This window comes from Castor canadensis, chromosome 9 (genome assembly GCF_047511655.1).
Source record: "Castor canadensis chromosome 9, mCasCan1.hap1v2, whole genome shotgun sequence".
Lineage (NCBI taxonomy): Eukaryota > Metazoa > Chordata > Mammalia > Rodentia > Castoridae > Castor > Castor canadensis.
In genome coordinates, this window is record NC_133394.1 from 42728432 (window position 1) to 42749613 (window position 21182).

General features: G+C 38.3%; 1 protein-coding gene across 1 annotated transcript in view; it reads right to left on the reverse strand.

Moving 5' to 3' along the window:
* The window catches only part of Cfi (complement factor I), a 41171-nt gene extending 20268 nt beyond the window's left edge, over window positions 1-20903 (reverse strand). Inside the window, exons 1-5 of the mRNA XM_074041530.1 lie at window positions 20751-20903; window positions 5045-5092; window positions 4506-4613; window positions 2768-3047; window positions 1187-1340 (exon numbers count right to left, since the gene is read on the reverse strand). Of these exons, the coding sequence (XP_073897631.1) occupies window positions 1187-1340; window positions 2768-3047; window positions 4506-4613; window positions 5045-5092; window positions 20751-20807 (647 nt within the window). The 5' untranslated portion in view covers window positions 20808-20903. The remainder of the gene's footprint in view (window positions 1-1186; window positions 1341-2767; window positions 3048-4505; window positions 4614-5044; window positions 5093-20750) is intronic.
* Window positions 20904-21182: the final 279 nt, after the last annotated feature.

The window sequence follows — 21182 nt, forward strand, 5'->3', positions numbered from 1 at the left end:
TAGAAAAATATCTGAATAATATCTGAAGAATAACGACCTTGCCTATTCTAATGGATAATATTATTTTACTCTGCACATTAAGAATTTATACCCAGCACAAAGCAAATCTCAACAAGTATCTTAAAAGTTCTCATCATACAGGGGTTTTTTTTGACCACAATACAATTACATAGGACATCAATAACAAAAGGTTAATCAAAGGGCTGGCGGAGTGGATCAAGCAGTAGAGTACCTGGTAGCAAGTGCGAAGCCCTGTGTTCAAACCCCAGTACTTCCAAAAAAAGGAAAAAAATGTTTTCAAGGTTAAACTGACCTGTTCATTTGAGAAGTTAAAAAGAAACCTCTAAATTGCATATGGATTGAAAAAAGAAATTGTATTGAAAATTAGAAGATATTTTTAATTGAATAGTAAATAAAATATCACTTAAGGAGACTTACAGCATGCAGATAAAGCATTATCAGAGGAAAATTTAAACTTTAAATGTCTACATTTAAACCTTTAAAGAAAAATTGAAAATGGTTGAGTTAAGCATTCAACTCAAGAAATTAGAAAAAATACAATACAGAAAAAAAAAGGGAGGGCCAAAGATTGCAGTGAAGATCTGAGTGGTACATGCCTGTAATCCCAGGAGGTCCCAGGCAGGCCCGAGACAAAAATGGGAGACCCTATCTGAAAAACAACTAAAGTAAAAAAGGATGGGGGGCATAGCTCAAGTGGTAGAGTGCTTGCTTGGCAGTACAGTCAATAAATAAATAAATAAATAAATAAATGATGGTGAAGATTAATGAAATAGAAAATAAAGAAATAAGGGACCATTTACAAATATAAAAAATCAAAAAGACTAATAACCAAATCTTTCTAAGGTATTCAAGGATAAAAGAGAAAGAGCATAAATAAGCAATATTAGATGTGAAAATGGACACAATTCTAGAGTAGAGATAGACAGTAATGAGTGTGTTTAAGACTCAAGTCATCAAAGGATTCAGTCCAGGTATTTAAAAAAATTACAGTTGCTCAGTACTAAGCAACCATGAGCACAGCTGATCCTGTAACAGTGCTATGAGGTGTGTAGTTAATAAGTGATCCTCAGATTACAGATGAGGAAAGGAGGCCTGGAAAGATTAGGTAATCAAAAAGCAAACAGCTGGAACAATGAAATCAGAACCCCCTGGTATCAGCACTCACTGTTGAAATCCAAGTTCAACACAGGCCACGTTGGCCTCCGTGATGCCCCAGCTGCTTTTACATATGAACATTTTATTATCCTGGTCCACAAGTTTTACTTCAACAATTCCCTCTGAATCAGTATTTCCATAATTTAAGGAAACACTAAATTTTCCTAAAATGAAAAACCAAAAGGATAAACAATTCTTAGGTATTCACTTTCAATATAAAGGCCTTTTGTAAAACGCCTAATTTCAAGGTAACATTGAACACCATAAAGATTTTCACAAATAATAACAACTGTTTATTATGAGTATTTGTTATGTGTTAATGTCTGAGCTAACCCCTCACATCAATCCTATGAAAATTAAGCCTATACTCATCCCCATTTTCACACATGAGGAACCTGACTAGGAGAAGCTGTTACTAGCCTGGGGGTTAAGCCAGGAGTTAGAACTTGCTTTATTGCTCTTATCCCTAAATCCATACTCCTTGAAATAAGCCAGAAAGAGTTTATGTATTCTCATAAATTTAAAGCATTTAACGCCCAAGAGAAGAAAAATCTGACAAAATAGCCTCAACTGTCACCTTCCTCCTCTTATACAAAGAAGTTTGCTCCGCCTTTTCCACAGTACCTCTCCATATTAACTCAGCACCACAAAATTATACATTACTGTGAGCTGGTGTGTATTGTAGTACCTTGAAAAAGGTTGTTTTAAGCATCCCTCAATAAGTTCAGAAGTGTCTTTGATATCAGAAGACAAAGAGCCTGAGTTTTGCTATGATAGCTAAAATTAAAGCAGCACTTTCTGTGTGCAAGCACCGTGCAAAGAGTTTTCCACACATCATTTAATTTAATCTCTAAACTCCTGCAATTTAGGAACTTGTATTAGTCACATTTTATAGAAGAAGGAACTGGGGTCTAGGGAGGTCACACAGCATTTCAGTCACTGAGGTGGGATTAGGAGAAGCTCAAAACTAAATGTGACAGTGCAATTTGTAATCTTCACCACATGTCAGACTGCCAGCCTCTCGTGAGACTGAGCTCCTGGATGGAGTGTGGACAACTCCCTGGCCTCATGGGCCAAGTTGGTTGGCCTGCTGTGGGTCCAAAGTCAGCACTGTCTCAAGCTCCCCTTGGATAGTCAGGGACCATGGAATTGGGCCTGGGGGAAAGGGATAGAGCTGAGGGAACAGATGCTGAAAGAAATTTGGAGGGCTGGAGGTCCACAGGGGAAGCTGAGGCCCGACTAGAATACATGCAAGTACCAATCTCATAAAGAATTTTTCATCAGGGTCCGAACTAGTTGAGTGGCTCTGGAATCATCCCTTTAACCAAGTAGAAGTGAGAGTGGGGACAACTCTAAAAGCCTGGTCAGCAGAGAGTAGCACCACAAACCCATGTGCTCTGGATTCAAGGTATGACTGGATTATGGTGACCCCGATTTCTTTAGGTATCATCTTACTTACTACTGAGGGTCTTAAGAATTTTGAGTTGTCATCAGAACATTTCATAGCAAAAGTATTTTCTAATAGAAAGGATGAGATGCAATTATCCTCTTCTGTCACAGAATAGTAACTTGACAGCTAGGCTTTTCCTACCTTCACCTGTACATTTTCCCCCATGTAAAAACTTGGCCTCTGGATGAAGACATTCAAAACTCTTTTGATGACAGTAAGTCGGGTAGCTTTTTCCATTAGTTGAGCACACTGAGGTGCCATTCTTTGGGCACTGATAAGGGAGTTTACAAACACAGGTTCCATCAATACACTTCTGCCATGGTTGGCAGAAGACTTTAATGCAGGAGCGATGTGTATATCTTTTCAGTAAGCACTTCTCCTCCACCAGCTTCTCTTGGGATGCATCAGATGTTGAAGTGAACTGTAAAGCAGAGAATAAACAATAACAAACTAAAGGCTTCTTTTTGAAATGAGTAAATGAAGGAAAAGAACAAAATGGACCCACCCCACAGTACAGTTGAGGATGGTGTGGTTTGGTGGTTTTAAGAACCAGACAAGCCTGGTTTCTAGCCCCAGTGTTGGGTAAGTACAGGTATGTGGGCACACATGAATGAACTCATCTGTAAGAAGAGGGTAATAATCTCCCCCATTTTTATAGTTTTATTATAAGGATTAGAAGTAATATGTATGTAATGACTTGCAATTAGTGGGAGCTGTTATTATTATTAAGGCTGACATAAAATTCTGCCTTTAAGGAATTGATGAGTCTCAGCACATATGCTAAAAAGAGTATCAAACTTGGTGCTGATTACAGTTTCATGGAATGAATTTGATGCATGAAATTTATTAATTCTACTATTAAATGCAAAATCATTTCTTGAATTCCTACTATATGCAAAATCTTGGTAAGGTGGGCATGACATGGCCTTTGTCTCTTAAGGAGTTGCTATCTAAGCAATAAAATAGTAACACACATGTTAGCAGGATACAGGCAGATGGAGGTAAGCAATATAACTATGGTACAAACACAACACAGTGCTCTTGAGAAACAGGGTGGGGGAGATGGTCTTTCTAGGTCACATAAGAGGTAGTAACATCTGAGCAAGGCCAGGAAGGATAGGTGGAACTGTCAGAGGTGCTAGCAGGAGGGACAGTACAGAACGTATTTGGAGCATAGTGAGCAGTCCTGACGTGGAGTGTACAGCATTGAGTGTGCCTCAAATGGATGGTCAGTGATCAAGAACCTGGGGGAAGGCTGGGTGTGGTGGCTCACTCCCAATCCCAGCTCCACAGGAGACAGAGATCAGGAGAATTGCAGTTCAAGGCCAGCCCAGGTAAAAAACTTGAAAGACCCCATTTCAATCAATGAGGCACATGTGTTGGCTTGCACTTGTAGTCCCAGCTATGTGGGAGGTACAGTAGGAGGATTGTGGTCTGAGTTTGGCCCCAGGAAAAAAATTCAAGGCTATCTGAAAAATAACCAAAGTAAAAAAGGGCTGAGGGTGCAGCTCAAGTAGTACAGAAACTAAGGAGCAAACATGAGGCCCTGGTTCAAATGCCAGTACCACAAAAAAATTAAAAAAGAACCTGGGGAGGAAGAGGCAACTAGAGTGGAACATGAGAAAGAGACCTGAACAAGGTAAAACAGCGGGATTCAATCATCTAATCCATGGTGGGGTTGAAAGTGGACCCTAGGTTTTTTGCTGTAGTTTGTTTTTATGTCAGGGTCTCCCTATGTAGTCCAGGCTGACCTTGAACTCAAGATATTCCTGAGTCAGCCTCCCAAAAGCTGGGATTACAGGCATGAGTCACCATGCCCAGCAAACCCCAGGTTTTCATGTTGAGTGAATAAATGATGCTCAGCCAGTTCTTCTCTCACCAGCAATACGTCTGTGTTTCCACCTTGCTCTGTTGTTAATGATGAGCCTCTTGCTATATATTCATTACGTGTGCTTCTTATTGTGATGTGTCTTTTCCAGCTAATAGTCTGTTAAAAATCAAATGAAAAATTTCAGAAGTAATGACATGTGACTAATGACATTATCCCATGAAGATTAATGATCAAATTATGAAAATACTATGCTTAAAATTTTGTTTCTAAGATGTATTTATATAGAAGTGTACTCATTATTTATAAATAAGTATATTCATGTACCCTGGGATCACATAGTCAAAAGTGCTTACAGTGATTAGGATAGAAGCCCAGTCATCCTCCAAATGTGATTCACTCTCTACCTGCTGCTACCTCTTTGTGATTGTGGGCTTTTTATTTTATTTGATCTTTTCCTTGACATTTATAATGAAGTTGTAATTATTTTTTGTGACCCTCCTCTTTTACTCTAAGCAGTGTAGAGTAAAACTCTACTTTACTCCTATCCTAGACTCTCTCAACCCCCATACCCAGTTATAGAGCTTTACCTCCGGTTTGTTTGTCACCTTGCCTTTGCTGTGGTTTTCACTTTCACCCTATAAACAAAGGAAAAAAGGTGATCAACTATAACAGAAGAGAGATAAAGCTCAACACTCCCTAGTCACACCCCGCCTTCTTTTGACATGGACTGTCACTATATAATCTAGGGAGCCCTTTAATTCCAAAAACTCATGCCTCATCCTCCACAGTAGCTAGGATTTCAGGCATTCACTTTTCCCTTTTTCAGGGCATCATTAGAAAGTCCCCCCCCCACCTTATTTTTTTGTGTGTGTACCAAGGACTGACCTCAGGGTCTCTAGCTTGCTAGGCAAATGATATACCCCTTGAGCCACGCCACCAGACCAGAAAGTCCCCCTTCTACTGCTAACTAGCTATGTGATCTTGAGTAAGTGGCTTTACCTCTTTCTTTTTATTTAACTTAATAAATGAATTTATTACTGTTGTACTGTGTTGTGACATTTACAAAATTTTTACAATATATCATAGTTGAATTCACCCCCTCCATCATTCTCCTTTATCCCCTCCCCCCTATTCCTGGAATAGTTTCAACAGGTCTCATTTTTTCCAACTACATAATGTGTAAGTGATATTGTTTCTTATTTTATACAATGTGGAAATAAAAAATAGTGGTCTTACAAATCTATTGTGAGGATCAAATGCAAAAATATGTGAGAAAACACATGTAGACATTTCGGGTCCTAATAAATGCTAATGTGATGATAATTGTGATACATTGTATACAGAGCCAATTTTTCTGCCTTCCAATCCTTTGCTGTGCCTCTCTCTGGAGATAAGGTGTATCCCCTGTATTTTGACACTGGGCTGGCTATGTGACTTGCTTTAGCCAATAGGAAGTCACTGTGACACAAGAGATCCTGGGAAAGTATCTGTACCACTGGGTTTGCCCTTGTGTTTCTTTGCCATAGCTATAAGAGCATGGTCATTCCAGCAATACATGAAGAGAAGACTATCCTAGCCAAGCCTATCATAGATCAGCTGGGCCCCAGCCAACATACAGACTCAAATACTACATAAAGTTTTACACCAATGAGAGTTTGTGCTGGTTTTATTATTATGGCATTAACAAACTACTATAATGATGATTTCCCTGGAAGACACTGAGGGGAAATATGGACAAGCTTCAAAAGAAGTAAACAATATAAAACCGTCTTTTTTCCTGAATAGAATAAGCTATTTGGATCCTAAGAACTAACAACCATACCTGAAACCTTGCCACTGGAAGAATTTTAGACCCCCTCAGTTCCTACCCATTGTGGTCTTCACAGGTAGCACCATTAAAAAAAAAAACAACTGAAAAACACCACCACACACTAGAAGAAAAGATTGGGGCAAACTTAAAAGACCTATCAATAGAAACTGTCCAGAACAATACACAGTCATACAATGGTCTTGGCAGTCACTTCATGAACATCACCACAAAAGCACAAACAGCAAAACATAAAAATAGAAGTGGTACTGAAAATCCTTTCCACAGGAAGGGATTTGCAACATACAGAAAATATTTGTAAGTCAAATATTTGGCTTTATATCTGATAAAGGGTAAATATCCAAAAAATATAAGGAACTCATTCAACTCAATCAGAAAAAACACACACCTGATTTCAAAATAGCTGAATAGACATTTCCACAAAGCAGACATGAAAATGACCAACAAACTGAACTAGGAAACCTCTTGTAATTGCTTTAAGTGGGGTGGAGAGGGGGTTGAGGGAGAGAGATGATGAGGGCAATGTAAATAATGTATAATATAAGTCTAGTCACAACTGTCGCTATGAATCCCCCCTGTATAATGAATATTTCCTAATAAAAATTTATTTTAAAAAGTCTCCCCACCCCCCCAAAAAAACCACTAAAAACTCTCTGTGGGTTACAAATATACCATATAGAAAATGAAAAAAGATAGCAAAAGTAGTATTTAGTACTATGTAATTTAAAACATTATAAACATTGATAATGAAATGTTTCATTTCTTTGTTAAAAAATAAAAACAAAAACCCAAACATCTTGGAGGTGAAAAAAAAGAAAATGACCAACAGATAAATGAAAAGGTGCTCACCATCAGTAATCACCAGGTAAATCACAAACTATGTACCACTTAGGATGGCTATTATCAAAACAACAAAACATCACAAATGTTGATGAAGATGTGGAGTTGGGGAAATATGTTGTGCAGCCACGATGGGAAACAATATGGAGGTTCCTCAAAAAATTAGAAATGGATCATGTGATTTAGCAATCCTATTTCCAAATTAGTGGAAACCAGGATCTTGAATATGCACCACCATGTTCACTGCAGCATTATTCGCAACAGCCAAGACATGGAAGAAACCTGCATATATCAATAAATGAATCAAGAAAATGTGATATGTACATGCAATGGAATATTATTTGCCCTTAAAAAGAAGGAAATGCTGCCATTTATGACAACATGGATGGAGGACATAAATCTAGGTGAAATAAGCCAGACATAGAAGGACAAATTATACACGATATCACTTCTATTAAGGATCTAAAATGTCAGTCTCATAGAAGCAGAGAATTGTGGTTGCCAAGAACTGGGGAAGAAATAGGTAAGTACTAATCACAGGGCATAAAGTTTCAGTTATGCAAGATGCATACTTTATAGCATAGTATCTTAATAACACTGTTATATGCTCAAAAATTTAAATAATAGGATGCTCTTTATTTATTTTTATTAGCAGATAATAGTCGTACAGGAGGGTACATTGTGATATTTACATATATCTTGGTGAGATTCACCAGCTCCATCATTCTCCCTTCTCTCCTTCTTACTGACAGGTTTCATTCTTATATTTTCATATGTGAATACAAAATACATCCATCATATTCATCCTTGTTCACCCTTTCCTTCTGCCCTCCTCCCTCCTTCTGGTACCCACTCCCAGAAAAGGTCTGTTTTGCTCTCTTGTCCTTTATTAAAAAAAAAAAACAACTATGTATTGATAGTCCAAGGCAGTTTTGCCTTGGTAATTTAGGCTTTAATCATATTAACCCTCACCCATTACCTACTCTTTATCACCTTGCTCCCGTATTATTCAAGAGCTTACAATGCATTACATTATATCATATATAGAAGGGTTGTTTCAATATTTTTTATTTTCTAACATTTTCTTTCTCTTTCCCACCTCCCATAGCTCCCTCACACAAACTCACTAGTACAATTTGTTCTCTCTCTCACTACATATATGTATATATATGATTATATATATATTTATGTTCACATTTAACTTACAGATCTAGCTTCCACATAGGACAGAAAACATATGACCTTTGATTTTGTGATCCTAGTTTATTTTGCTTAGGTATATGCTTAAATTTTTAAGAAGATCTTTTAAGAGTTCTAATCATACACATACACAAATACAGATATTAATAAATAAAACAGAAAAAATTTGGAAATGAGGGACATATTTTTGGCATATGTTGCTGTAGCATTTTCATGAATACATATTTATTTCCAAGCTCATTGAGTTATATGTATTAAGTATGGATGGATTATTGTATGCCAATTATAACTTAATAATGTGGTTAAAAGACAGTCAACTGAAAATCTTTGTGTAGTAAGTCCTGATTTTGTGCTTCTACAGGGACAACTTCTGTTCATTTATTCTGTGAATGAGACATAATTTTCTCTTATTTTTGCATATTTCACAACTTTGGGTGAAACCTGGACATTTTGATTATTATAATGTAGTAAATAGACCATCCAGAGTACAATCTTAGTATTCTTTCAGGTCATTTAGAACGAATGTGTCCTGCAGAGCCTAGATGAGGCTTCCTAAATTCTTCAATCTACACAGATACTTTGAATGCCCTAATGTCCCATTGAAATTCTTTTCCTGTCTCCTCCCCATGCTTGGTGTTCTACTGCATGCCTCTACTGCAATCTTCTGCCCTACAGGGCTGACATTGTCCTTTTGCCTTATCACACTTTTGAGAAACACCTGCTGCTTTTCTGCTCCCAGTTTTGAGTTAGAGGAAATCAAGACAAGTGCCTCAGGTCAGATCCTTAAGGGAGCTCCAGACAGGTTGGAAAAAACACAATTTCTTTTGAAAAATATCTTCTCTGCCTCTTTCACAGCTAGGGACCAGGGTCCCTTACTGGGAATGTGCACTGCCATCCTTCAAGAGCACTGCCAATCAAGAAGGAAGTGGGGCAAGGACAAGTAGAAATGGCAAAACATTTTCCTAACTTTTCCTTCATTGAAGGCTTATTTTTCCTTTATTCACTATTTGCTTGGATGCTATGAACCTTTGACTATATCTCAGAATTCTGAAAAAGCTGGTTCTGACAGTTTATGCATAGTTTTTCTGTTTTGGAGGAGGAGCAGCAGGGCTTCTGGTTGCTTACTATGCTATTTCTGCTGATGTCACTTTCTCTATTGACTCTTACCTCCTGTGCACACTCTCCCTTGCCGGAATCTTGTTACCTTGCTGAACTTTACCTTGTTCTTCTTTTCCAAAATGCCATCCATGAAAGTGTAGATATAATAAACTTTTATGGTAAAATAAAAATTTGAGTATCAGTTGGAGAGTATGTCACAGTAGGTAACCCCATTGACTAAAGCATTTGACTTCCTGTTCTTGGTGGTCCTTTGGTTATAATTTACATCAGAAAACCTCAGCATCTACTCACTCTGTGCTGTGTTTCTCTTTCATCCTTTCCTGAATCTCTTTCCTTCTTTGAGTAAGTTCAGTAAAACCATTATTCTTGAAATTGAGAGAAACCCCAAGGAAATGCTCTAGACTTAACCTGCTTTATCTGCTCTTAGTTACTTGGTTTTAGTTGACTTAAAGAATCACTGACTTTAGTGGGATAGATAACACCTCTGGAATGTGGGTCATGATGGTAATAGTCAACAAAGTTGATTATACACACACAGGCTACCAATTACTTCTTCACCTTCAATCACTTTTTCCCATGTCTCTGCCCTGTTCTCAGGAGCTGAATTTGAGACTTGATCTCCCATCTACACTATTCCTTTCAAAACTTTCCACATGGAGCCTTATGTGACTATCATGGTGGTAGGCAAACTTTGGGACTTTCTAATTGATATGGGACTTATCTACTCAGTTTTAAACATTTAGCTTTCCAGATTTTCTGGAGACAATGCTAGTAATCAGGGTCTCAGGAGAAACCTGAACTCCCAACTCCTAGACTGTTAAGGGGGAAAGGCACACTTAAAAGTAGTTTCCTGTATATGTCCAAATGTTCTGCTCCATTGTTGGGATGAGATTTACTGACCCAATTAAATGCCAGAGTGACCTTTGCACCTGCACAAATGGACATTAAGGTGCTACCTGAACAAATTTGTGTCCTTTAAGTGATGCTGCTGAATCAAAGGAAACTCCTACTGAGATTCTAGGATAAATCTTACAAAAGGTAAGACTGGACATAAGGGTAGATGGGAGGCCAGGATGGGCAAAGACAATACTGCCTAAACATTAAAATTTTTCCAAGTCAGAAATTCCAGGAGGAGGATTCCAAGATGGTGGCTAGAGGGAAGAAGCAGAAAGGGTGCCTCCTACAGTGAAATCTTGGAAGGATGCTTGAGACACAATTTGCAGGCAAAGCCACTGAGAAGAGGCAAAACATTGACCCCTCCACACCTCCAGCCTGCGCAGAGAATCTCCACTTCATGTTAAACGGAGAAACCAGGAGGGCCCCTGGGCCGCCAGATGCCCGTGCCCAGATGGCTTGGGAAGACACGGACAAGGTGAGCTAAGCGGTACGTGGTACTTCCACAGACAACCCTGGGCCAGATCAGTATAACCCCCTGGACAGACAGAACCCCCAATGGGGGATAAAAGAGAAACTGAGTAATAAGCAATAAGAACAATAAAGACACATTGCAAAGAGGGTGAGGCACACTGAGCACCCAAGGGGGGAGAGGGGAATCTTTCCCGGAACTGTAAATAAACAACAAGTTCAGAAACTAGGGAAAGAATATTGAAAGCTGTAAGAGAGAAAAAACAAGTAACATACAAAGGTAAACCCATCAAAATCACAGCAGACTTCTCAACAGAAACATTAAAAGCAAGAAGAGCGTGGTGTGAGATCTTTCCGGCACTGAATGAAAATAACTTCAACCCCAGGATACTCTACCCAGCAAAACTATCATTCAAAATAGATGGAGCAATAAAAGTCTTCCATGATAAGCAGAAACTAAAACAAATGTGACCACAAAGCCACCACTACAAAAGATTCTTCAAGGGATTCTGCACACAGAAAGTGAAACTCAACTTAACCATGAAAAGACAGGTAGCACCAAACCACAGGAAAAGAAAAAGCAAGAAAGTAGAGAGTAACCTCAACTTAGGTACACACAATCAAACCTTCAAACAACTAAGACAACTAAATGACAGGAATCACCACATACCTATCAGTACTAACACTTAATGTTAATGGACTTAATTCACCCATCAAAAAGCACTGCTTGACGAAATGGATTAAAAAGGAAGATCCAATAATTTGTTGCTTACAGGAGACCCATCTCACTGACAGAAATAAGCATACGCCGAGGATGAAAGGCTGGAAGAAGATTTACCAAGCCAATGGCTCCTGAAAACAGGCAGGAGTAGCAATACTTATCTCTGACAAAGTAGACTTCAAACCTACATTGATCAAATGAGATAAAGAAGAACATTTCATACTAATAAAAGGGGAAATAGACCAAAAGGAAATAATAATCATCAACCTATATGCACCCAATGTCAATGCACCCCATTTCATCAAACATACCCTGAAAGACCTAAAAGCATATATTAACTCCAACACAGTGGTTGTGGTAGACTTTAACACCCCATTATCATTAATAGATAGGTCATCCAAACAAAAAATCAATAAAGAAATCCAAGATCTAAAATATACAATAGATCAAATGGACCTACTTGATGTCTACAGAACATTTCATCCAACTTCTACACAATATACATTCTTCTCAGCAGCCCATGGAACCTTCTCCAAAATAGATCATATCCTAGAGCACAAAGCTAGCCTCAGCAAATATCAGAAAATAGAAATTATACCGTGCACACTATCTGATCACAATGCAGTAAAAGTAGCACGCAACAACAAAAGTAAAGACAAAAAACTTGCAAACAGCTGGAAACTAAATAACTCATTACTTAATGAACAGTGGGTCATTGATGAAATAAAAGAGGAAATTAAAAAGTTCCTGGAAGTCAGTGAAAATGAAAACACAACCTACCGGAACCTGCAGGACACAGCAAAGGCAGTCCTGAGAGGAAAGTTTATAGCCATGAGTGCATATATTAAAAAGACTGAAAGATCCCAAATCAATGACCTAATGATACATCTCAAACTCCTAGAAAAAACAAGAACAAGCAAATCCCAAAACAAATAGAAGGAGAGAAATAATAAAAATAAGAGCTGAAATCAACAAAATAGAAACCAAAAAAACCATACAAAGAATTAATGAAACAAAAAGTTGGGTCTTTGAAAAAATAAACAAGATCGATAGACCCCTGGCAAACCTGAATAAAATGAGGAGAGAAAAAAACCAAATTAGTAGAATCAGGAATGCAAAAGGGGAGATAACAACAAACACCATGGAAGTCGAGGAAATAATCAGAGACTACTTCGAGAACCTATATTCCAATAAATTTGAAAATCTTAAAGAAATGGACAGATTTCTAGATACATATGATCATCCAAAACTGAACCAAGAGGAAATTAATCACCTGAGTCGATCTATAACACAAAATGAAATTGAAGCAGCAATCAAGAGTCTCCCACAAAAGAAAAGTCCAGGACCTGATGGATTCTCTGCTGAATTCTATCAGACCTTTAAAGAAGAACTGTTACCAACCCTCCTTAAACTGTTCCACAAAATACAAAGGGAAGGAAAACTGCCAAACACATTTTATGAAGCCAGTATTACACTTATCCCAAAACCAGGCAAAGATACCTCCAAAAAGAACTATAGGCCAATCTCCTTAATGAACACTGATGCAAAAATCCTCAACAAAACAATTTCAAACCGAATTCAACAACACATCAAAAAGATTATTCACCATGACCAAGTAGGCTTCATCCCAGGAATGCAGGGGTGGTTCAACATACAAAAATCAATAAACGTAATAAACCACATTAACAGAAGCAAAGAAAAAAACCATTTGATCATCTCAATAGATGCAGAAAAAGCCTTTGATAAGATCCAACACCATTTCATGATAAAAGCTCTAGGAAAACTAGGAATAGAAGGAAAGTACCTCAACATTATAAAAGCTATATATGACAAACCTACAGCCAGCATTATACTTAATGGAGAAAAACTGAAACCATTCCCTCTAAAATCAGGAACTAGACAAGGATGCTCGCTATCCCCACTCCTATTCAACATAGTACTGGAATTCCTAGCCAGAGCAATTAGGCAAGATGAAGGAATAAAAGGAATACAAATAGGTAAAGAAACTGTCAAAATATCCCTATTTGCAGACGACATGATCCTATACCTTAAAGACCCAAAAAACTCGACTCAGAAGCTTCTAGACATCATCAATAGCTATAGCAAGGTAGCAGGATATAAAATCAACATAGAAAAATCATTAGCATTTCTATACACTAACAATGAGCAAACTGAAAAAGAATGCATGAAAACAATTCCATTTACAATGGCCTCAAAAAAATCAAATACCTAGGTGTAAACCTAACAAAAGATGTGAAAGACCTCTTCAAGGAAAACTATACACTTCTGAAGAAAGAGAGGAAGACTATAGAAAGTGGAGAGATCTCCCATGCTCATGGATTGGTAGAATCAACATAGTAAAAATGTCTATACTCCCAAAAGTAATCTACATGTTTAATGCAATTCCCATCAAAATTCCAATGACATTCATTAAAGAGATTGAAAAATCTACCGTTAAATTTATATGGAAACACGAGGCCACGAATAGCCAAGGCAACACTCAGTCAAAAGAACAATGCAGGAGGTATCACGATACCTGACTTCAAACTATATTACAAAGCAATAACAATAAAAACAGCGTGGTACTGGCACAAAAACAGACATGAAGACCAGTGGAACAGAATAGAGGACCCAGATATGAAGCCACACAACTATAACCAACTTGTCTTTGACAAAGGAGCTAAAAATATACGATGGAGAAATAGCAGCCTCTTCAACAAAAACTGCTGGGAAAACTGGTTAGCAGTCTGCAAAAAACTGAAACTAGATCCATGTATATCACCCTATACCAATATTAACTCAAAATGGATCAAAGATCTTAATATCAGACCACAAACTCTAAAGTTGATACAGGAAGGAGTAGGAAATACTCTGGAGTTAGTAGGTATAGGCAAGAACTTTCTCAATGGAACCCCAGCAGCACAGCAACTAAGAGATAGCATAGATAAATGGGACCTCATAAAGCTAAAAATCTTCTGTTCATCAAAAGAAATGGTCTCTAAACTGAAGAGAACACCCACAGAGTGGGAGAAAATATTTGCCAATTATACATCAGACAAAGGACTGATAACCAGAATATACAGGGAACTCAAAAAACTAAATGCTCCCAAAACCAATGAACCAATAAAGAAATGGGCAAGTGAACTAAACAGAACTTTCTCAAAAGAGGAAATTCTAATGGCCAAAAAACACATGAAAAAATGCTCACCATCTCTACCAATAAAGGAAATGCAAATTAAAACCACATTAAGATTCCACCTCACCCCTGTTAGAATAGCCATCAGTAGCAACACCACGAACAACAGGTGTTGGCGAGGATGCGGGGGGGGGGGGGGGGGGAGGAACCCTCTTACACTGTTGGTGGGAATGTAAACTAGTACAACCACTCTGGAAAAAAATTTGGAGGCTACTTAAAAAGCTAGACATTGATCTACCATATGATCTAGCAATACCACTCTTGGGGATATACCCAAAAGACTGTGACACAGGTTACTCCAGAGGCACCTGCACACCCATGTTTATTGCAGCACTATTCACAATAGCCAAGTTATGGAAACAGCCAAGATGCCCCACCACTGACGAATGGATTTAGAAAATGTGGTATCTATACACAATGGAATTTTATGCAGCCATGAAGAGGAATGAAATGTTATCATTTACTCGTAAATGGATGGAATTGGAGAACATCATTCTGAGTGAGGTTAGCCTGGCCCAAAAGACCAAAAATCGTATGTTCTCTCTCATATGCGGACATTAGATAAAGGGCAAACACAACAAGGGGATTGGACTTTGAGCACATGATAAAAGTGAGAGCACACAAGGAAGGGGTGAGGATAGGTAAGACACCTAAGAAACTAGCTAGCATTTGTTGCCCTCAACGCAGAAAAACTAAAGCAGATACCTTAAAAGCAACTGAGGCCAATAGGAAAAGGGGACCAGGAACTAGAGAAAAGGTTAGATCCAAAAGAATTAACCTAGAAGGTAACACACACACACACAGGAAATTAATGTGAGTCAACTCCCTGTATAGCTATCCTTATCTCAACCAGCAAAAACCCTTGTTCCTTCCTATTATTGCTTATTCTCTCTCTACAACAAAATTAGAGATAAGGACAAAATAGTTTCTGCCGGGTATTGAGGGAGTTGGGGGGAGAGGGAGGGGGCGGAGTGGGTGGTAAGGGAGGGGGTGGGGACAGGGGGGAGAAATGACCCAAGCATTGTATGCACATATGAATAATAAAACAATAAAAATTAAAAAAAAGAAATTCCAAATTTAATACGCTATCTACTGCAGGAACATACTAGGAGAGGTATTCTGCCTCTTTTGATGGTGTTTCTTGTATATGATCTTATCCACCCTTGCTGGTCGCCACATAACATCCCAAGTTTACTAGTGTAAAAACTAGGCACATGGAATTATTACTATGTGCAAGACTTAAAGACAATTAACCAGATTGTGAAAGACATTCATTTACTGGCACCCAAATCTTATCCTTGCTACTTTATCTAGAGATTTCAGTTGGTTTGTAGTTCTGGATTTCAAAGATGCATTTTTATGTGTAAAATGCTAATATTATTCCTGAAAGCAGTCTCAGCCTTAAATTCAGCCACTGTGCTTCCCACTGATACTAATGAAACTGTACATGATTGCATCCAACCATTGGGATCTAATAGACCTGCCATTGAGGCATGTAGACCTTGGGATGTCACAGCTGGGAGTGGTTCTATGAAGCAAGGACACTGTAAAGCCGGATATGCATTGGTAGAACATCAAATGACAATAGAAGCAGAGTCTTTCTACCTGGGACTTCCACACAGAAGGTGGAATGTATAGATCTGACAAAGGCTCCATTAAGGTATAGACAAAAGAGTGACAAGGGTTCTTTTTCAATGGCCCATGCCTGCAGAGTCATTTTCATTGTTGTTGGTGGTGGTGCTGGGGATCAATCTAGGGCCTTGCACATGCTAAACACATGCTCTACCACTGAGCTACACCCTAGTTCCATGGATACATTTGGAAAGAGAAAGAACTGTTATCCACTGAGGAAACAGAAATTGAATAAGCTAAATAAGATTTACATTTATTAGAAGCTGTCCTGGAGCCAAAGGAACTGGCCATTTTCCAGTGCCCATGACATCAGAAATCAGATTAATGACACAGGGAAATAATGGGCAGATCAGATTGCAAAGCTATCAGCCAGGCCTAGCAGACCTAGTGTCCCAATAATGTCCCTGATTCTTGATCTGGAATTGACAACATACCACCCTAAGTATTCCGCTGATGTCTCAGACAGGGCTAATGAATGGGAGTTTGGTTGCAGTCCTGATAACTCCCAGGACACTGACTTATACTAAGGAAGGTTGGATTTATAATAGGCAAGGCAAAAATCTGTATTCCTGAATAGCTTATGTAGGACATAATAAATCACATATACAGAACACACATTATCAGAGGGATGTCACTCTCCAGTGAATAAAAAAAATCATTACAAGATCTCAGATGCAAGAGACTATTTGGTTAGATGCATAGCATTTAACTCAAACACAGAGCCCCCTTTGATAATAAACGGAGTTCAGTCCAGAGGTCATAGAGCTGGAGAAGATTTGCAAATTGACTTAATTATGATGCCAAGAACCTCTAGAAATTTTAGGTACTTATTAGTATTTTGTGGACACTGTTACTGGTTGGGTACAGCTTTCCCTTGCCAGTCTGAAAGGTTTCCAAAGTTGTTAAAGCCTTAATGAAAGAAGTGGTACTTAGGTTCAGGCTACTCATGTCTATTCAGTGACAATGGAGGGAACTTTATGGCAAAGATAACTCATTAGTATCCAGTGCCTCAGATATTCTTTGGAAATTAAACACTTCTTGGCAATCCCAATCTACTGGCAAAACAGAAAAGATAATTATAACCTTTTGCAATAGTTTGGATCATGAATGTCCCCCAAAGGCTTATGTATCAAAGTTTTGGTCCCCCACCTATGGTGTTACTGGGAACCTTAAGTGAAGCTTAGTAGAAGGACTTTAGGTCATTGAGGGTATACTCCTGAAGGGGATATTGGGATCCTGGCTACCTCCTGTATCTTTTTGCTTTCTGGCCTCCATAAAGAGAATATACTTCCTTTATCATGTATTCTTGCCATGATGTACTGTGCTGCCAGAAGCCCAAAGCACCAGGATTCAACAATAATGGACTAAAATCTCTGAAACTGTGAGCCAAAATAAAACTTTCCTCCTTACAAGTCGATTATCTCAGGTATTTGTCACAGTGATGGAAAACTAAACACTTTAAGAAGACTAGCCAAAATATGTCAGGAAACCCATTTAACTTGGGATAAGGTATTGCCAGTTGCCTTGCTTCAGATGAGGGTGACCCCTTACAAGCAAGCTCCAATTGAGCCCTTTTGAAATGTTATATGGGATGTCCTTCTTATGTTCTAGAGATGATTTGGTGAGTGGGAACTTGGATTAAGGAGCTAGACAGTCAGGTATGGACAATTGTTGGGAGTTAGTCTAATTGCTATGAAAAATTGATTTCTTGCAGGCTGATGTTTTTTCTACAGATGTCTCTCTGCACCACTTTTGTCCTAGAGACTGGTTCCTAATGACATCTTGGTAAAACAAGGATCTGGAAGAACAGCTCCATTTTCACTAGACTGGACCTTATGAGGTACTACTAAGCGACCCATTCCTTGGTGAAACTGAAAGGGGTCAAGGCATGGATCCATCACATATAAGTTAAATTTGTTCTGCGGAAGTTATGGGATCCCCTACATCCTATCTACAGGAATGGCACTGTGGAAGAATACTATGACTGAAATCACCCAAACTGTGGCTGGCTCCACATTCCAGACACTGACTTCCCTGACTGGACAAGTGAACCCCTGATTGACCTCAGATTGCTATTCCAGAGACAGTCTCCTAAAGATAAATGATGACTGAATGACTTGTTGGATAATTTATCATTTATCTTCCTTTGTCAATCCTTGTTTAAGACCTAACTTATCATGTATTGCTAGCCCAACAATAAGGGTGGTCTTCTAATGTTAGTTCACCACCTGGCCAAGAAGAACAACCTCCAATTATATTTCCCCAGGCCTTAGCCATAAATATCCCAAACCCTATCCTCAAGAGGCATGTCCCACCTCTATACCTGGTTACCTTGTGAATAAACTCTTTTTCAATTGCAAACTCATCATTTCAGCAATTGGCATACTGGCTCAGTAATGGTCTTACTTCATCATGGACAGCAATTTCATTGTCTCTCACCACCCACCAGTCCTCTTTACTCAGTTTACTCCATTGCCACATCAGTCCTTAAGAGGTTTCCTTTTTTTTTTTTTTTAAAGGAGGGGGTGCTTTTCCTCCCCTGGGAAGGAACCTGCCTCTAGCTCTTAAGATAACAGAAATTTCTGAGGCTACATATATTTCATTTTGAAAACATAAATATATATTTTTTTTCATTTTTCTTTTATTATTCATATGTGAATAATATGATTCATATGTGAATAATAATATAACAAGGGAGGGGTGAGGATAGGTAAGACACCTAAAAAATTAGCTAGCATTTGTTGCCCTTAATGCAGAGAAACTAAAGCAGATACCTTAAAAGCAACTGAGGTCAATAGGAAAAGGGGAACAGGTACTAGAGAAAAGGTGAGATCAAAAAGAATTAACCTAGAAGGTAACATACACGCACAGGAAATTAATGTGAATCAACTCCCTGAATAGCTAACCTTATCTCAACCAGCAAAAACCCTTGTTCCTTCCTATTATTGCTTATACTCTCTCTTCAACAAAATTAGAGATAAGGACAAAATAGTTTCTGCCGGGTATTGAGGGAGTTGGGGGGAGAGGGAGGGGGCGGAGTGGGTGGTAAGGGAGGGGGTGGGGGCAGGGGGGAGAAATGACCCTTGCCTTGTATGCACATATGAATAAAAAAAATAAAAAAATAAAAAAAGAGAACCTTCCAACCTCATTACAATGTGTCATTTCTGTTTTCACTTTCTGAAGAACCTAAAAACCTTTCTGATGGAATGCTTGTCTGGAGGAGCCAAGAATAGTGCTGCATTCTGCAGTGTTGCTGCTTTCCCTGAGTGGAAGGGCTAGAAAGCTTAGTGTTTCTCAATAAAGATCAAATCTAATCTAGAATTAGAGGTTCAGCTCAGATCCCTCTTGCTTCTTAATCTCTTCCTGACTGCTCAGCATTGGGTGATTTGTGCTCTCATTAAAGTCCTTTGCCATCTGGTATCTATACGATTTTGTGAAATTAAATGTGTACAGATGGTTTGATTTACAAATTTTTGATTTTATGATGGTGTGAAAGCCTTATCCATTCAGGAGAAACCAGTGCTTTGAATTTTGATCTTGGGCTAGCGGTATGTGGTAGGATACTCTTATGAAATGCTGGGTGTTGGCAATAAGCCACAGTAACCAACCAGCCACACGATCAAAAGGTGAACAATACAGAGTATTGAGCTGCTGGCAGTTTTTAGATATTGTGTTTTGGCTTCCCATCATGTCTATAAAGTGCCTGCTATTGTCAGTGCACTATTCACCAAAGTACATGATCTATTCAATACTTTATTATAAAATAGGCTTTTATTAGATGATTTTGCCCAACTACAGGCTAATGTGTTTCAAGCCTGTTTAAAGTAGGTTAGGCTACACTATGATATTCGGTTGCATTAAATGCATTTTCAACTTAGTGTTTTCAATTTATGATGGGTTCATCAGGCACCACAATGACATCATAAGTAAGGAGTACCTGCACTATCTTGTAAAATTCCCTTCTTTGGCATTTTCAAATATAATTTATATCTTACTTATTAGTTCCCCCATTGACATATTTATGTCACTTTTCTACAACTGTACTAAAAGTTTACTGAAGGAAGAGATCAGGTTCACTATTTTTCTAGCACTATACCTTAAATGTAGAAGGGAATCAGTAAATATTTATTGATTTAATATGACAATAAATGATATGTGTTATCTTATTTTGGTCAATACCTATGCACATACACAGCATGTAAAAAGAACTATTTTTTCAAACCCTCTTGTGATGACATTAGGATACTTATTACTTGCTATATAACAGCATTCTTAGTAACTAAGCTATGTAATATGTAAGTCCAAATCACATTTTTTAAGGTTTTTCCTATATTGCTATAATCTTTTAAAATATCCACTTAAAATGGTCTGCACAGAGACTGCATTACTTACCTTGCAAAAACTGAAGTAGAAGCAGGAAAGTAACAAAATGACATGGATAAGCTTCATGTTGGACGTGTCAGGGTCCGTGTCTCTGCTGAAGGCTCTTGTCCATCTCACATGGTCCTTTGAAATTTAATTTTTAACCTCTGAAAAAATATTTAAAAAGAGAAAGTCTCCTAAAAAGCTTTGTACTTTTGAACTCTTAAAGAATTTGGATAACATCCAAAAAGTTTTACTGGAACTGAAAGCCCAAACGGCCTGCCCAGTAAATAGCTGAGGAAGGTGACCAATAGGAAACCTTTGTTCCAGGAGAGGGTGACCGTCCCATGTTGCCAATGTCAGTGCCTCAATTTTGTTTTCCAGCGAAGACTGAAACCACCTGGAAACAAATCTTCAAATGTCTTACACTTTTTAAGTAAAATATGTTGTGCTGTGATCAAA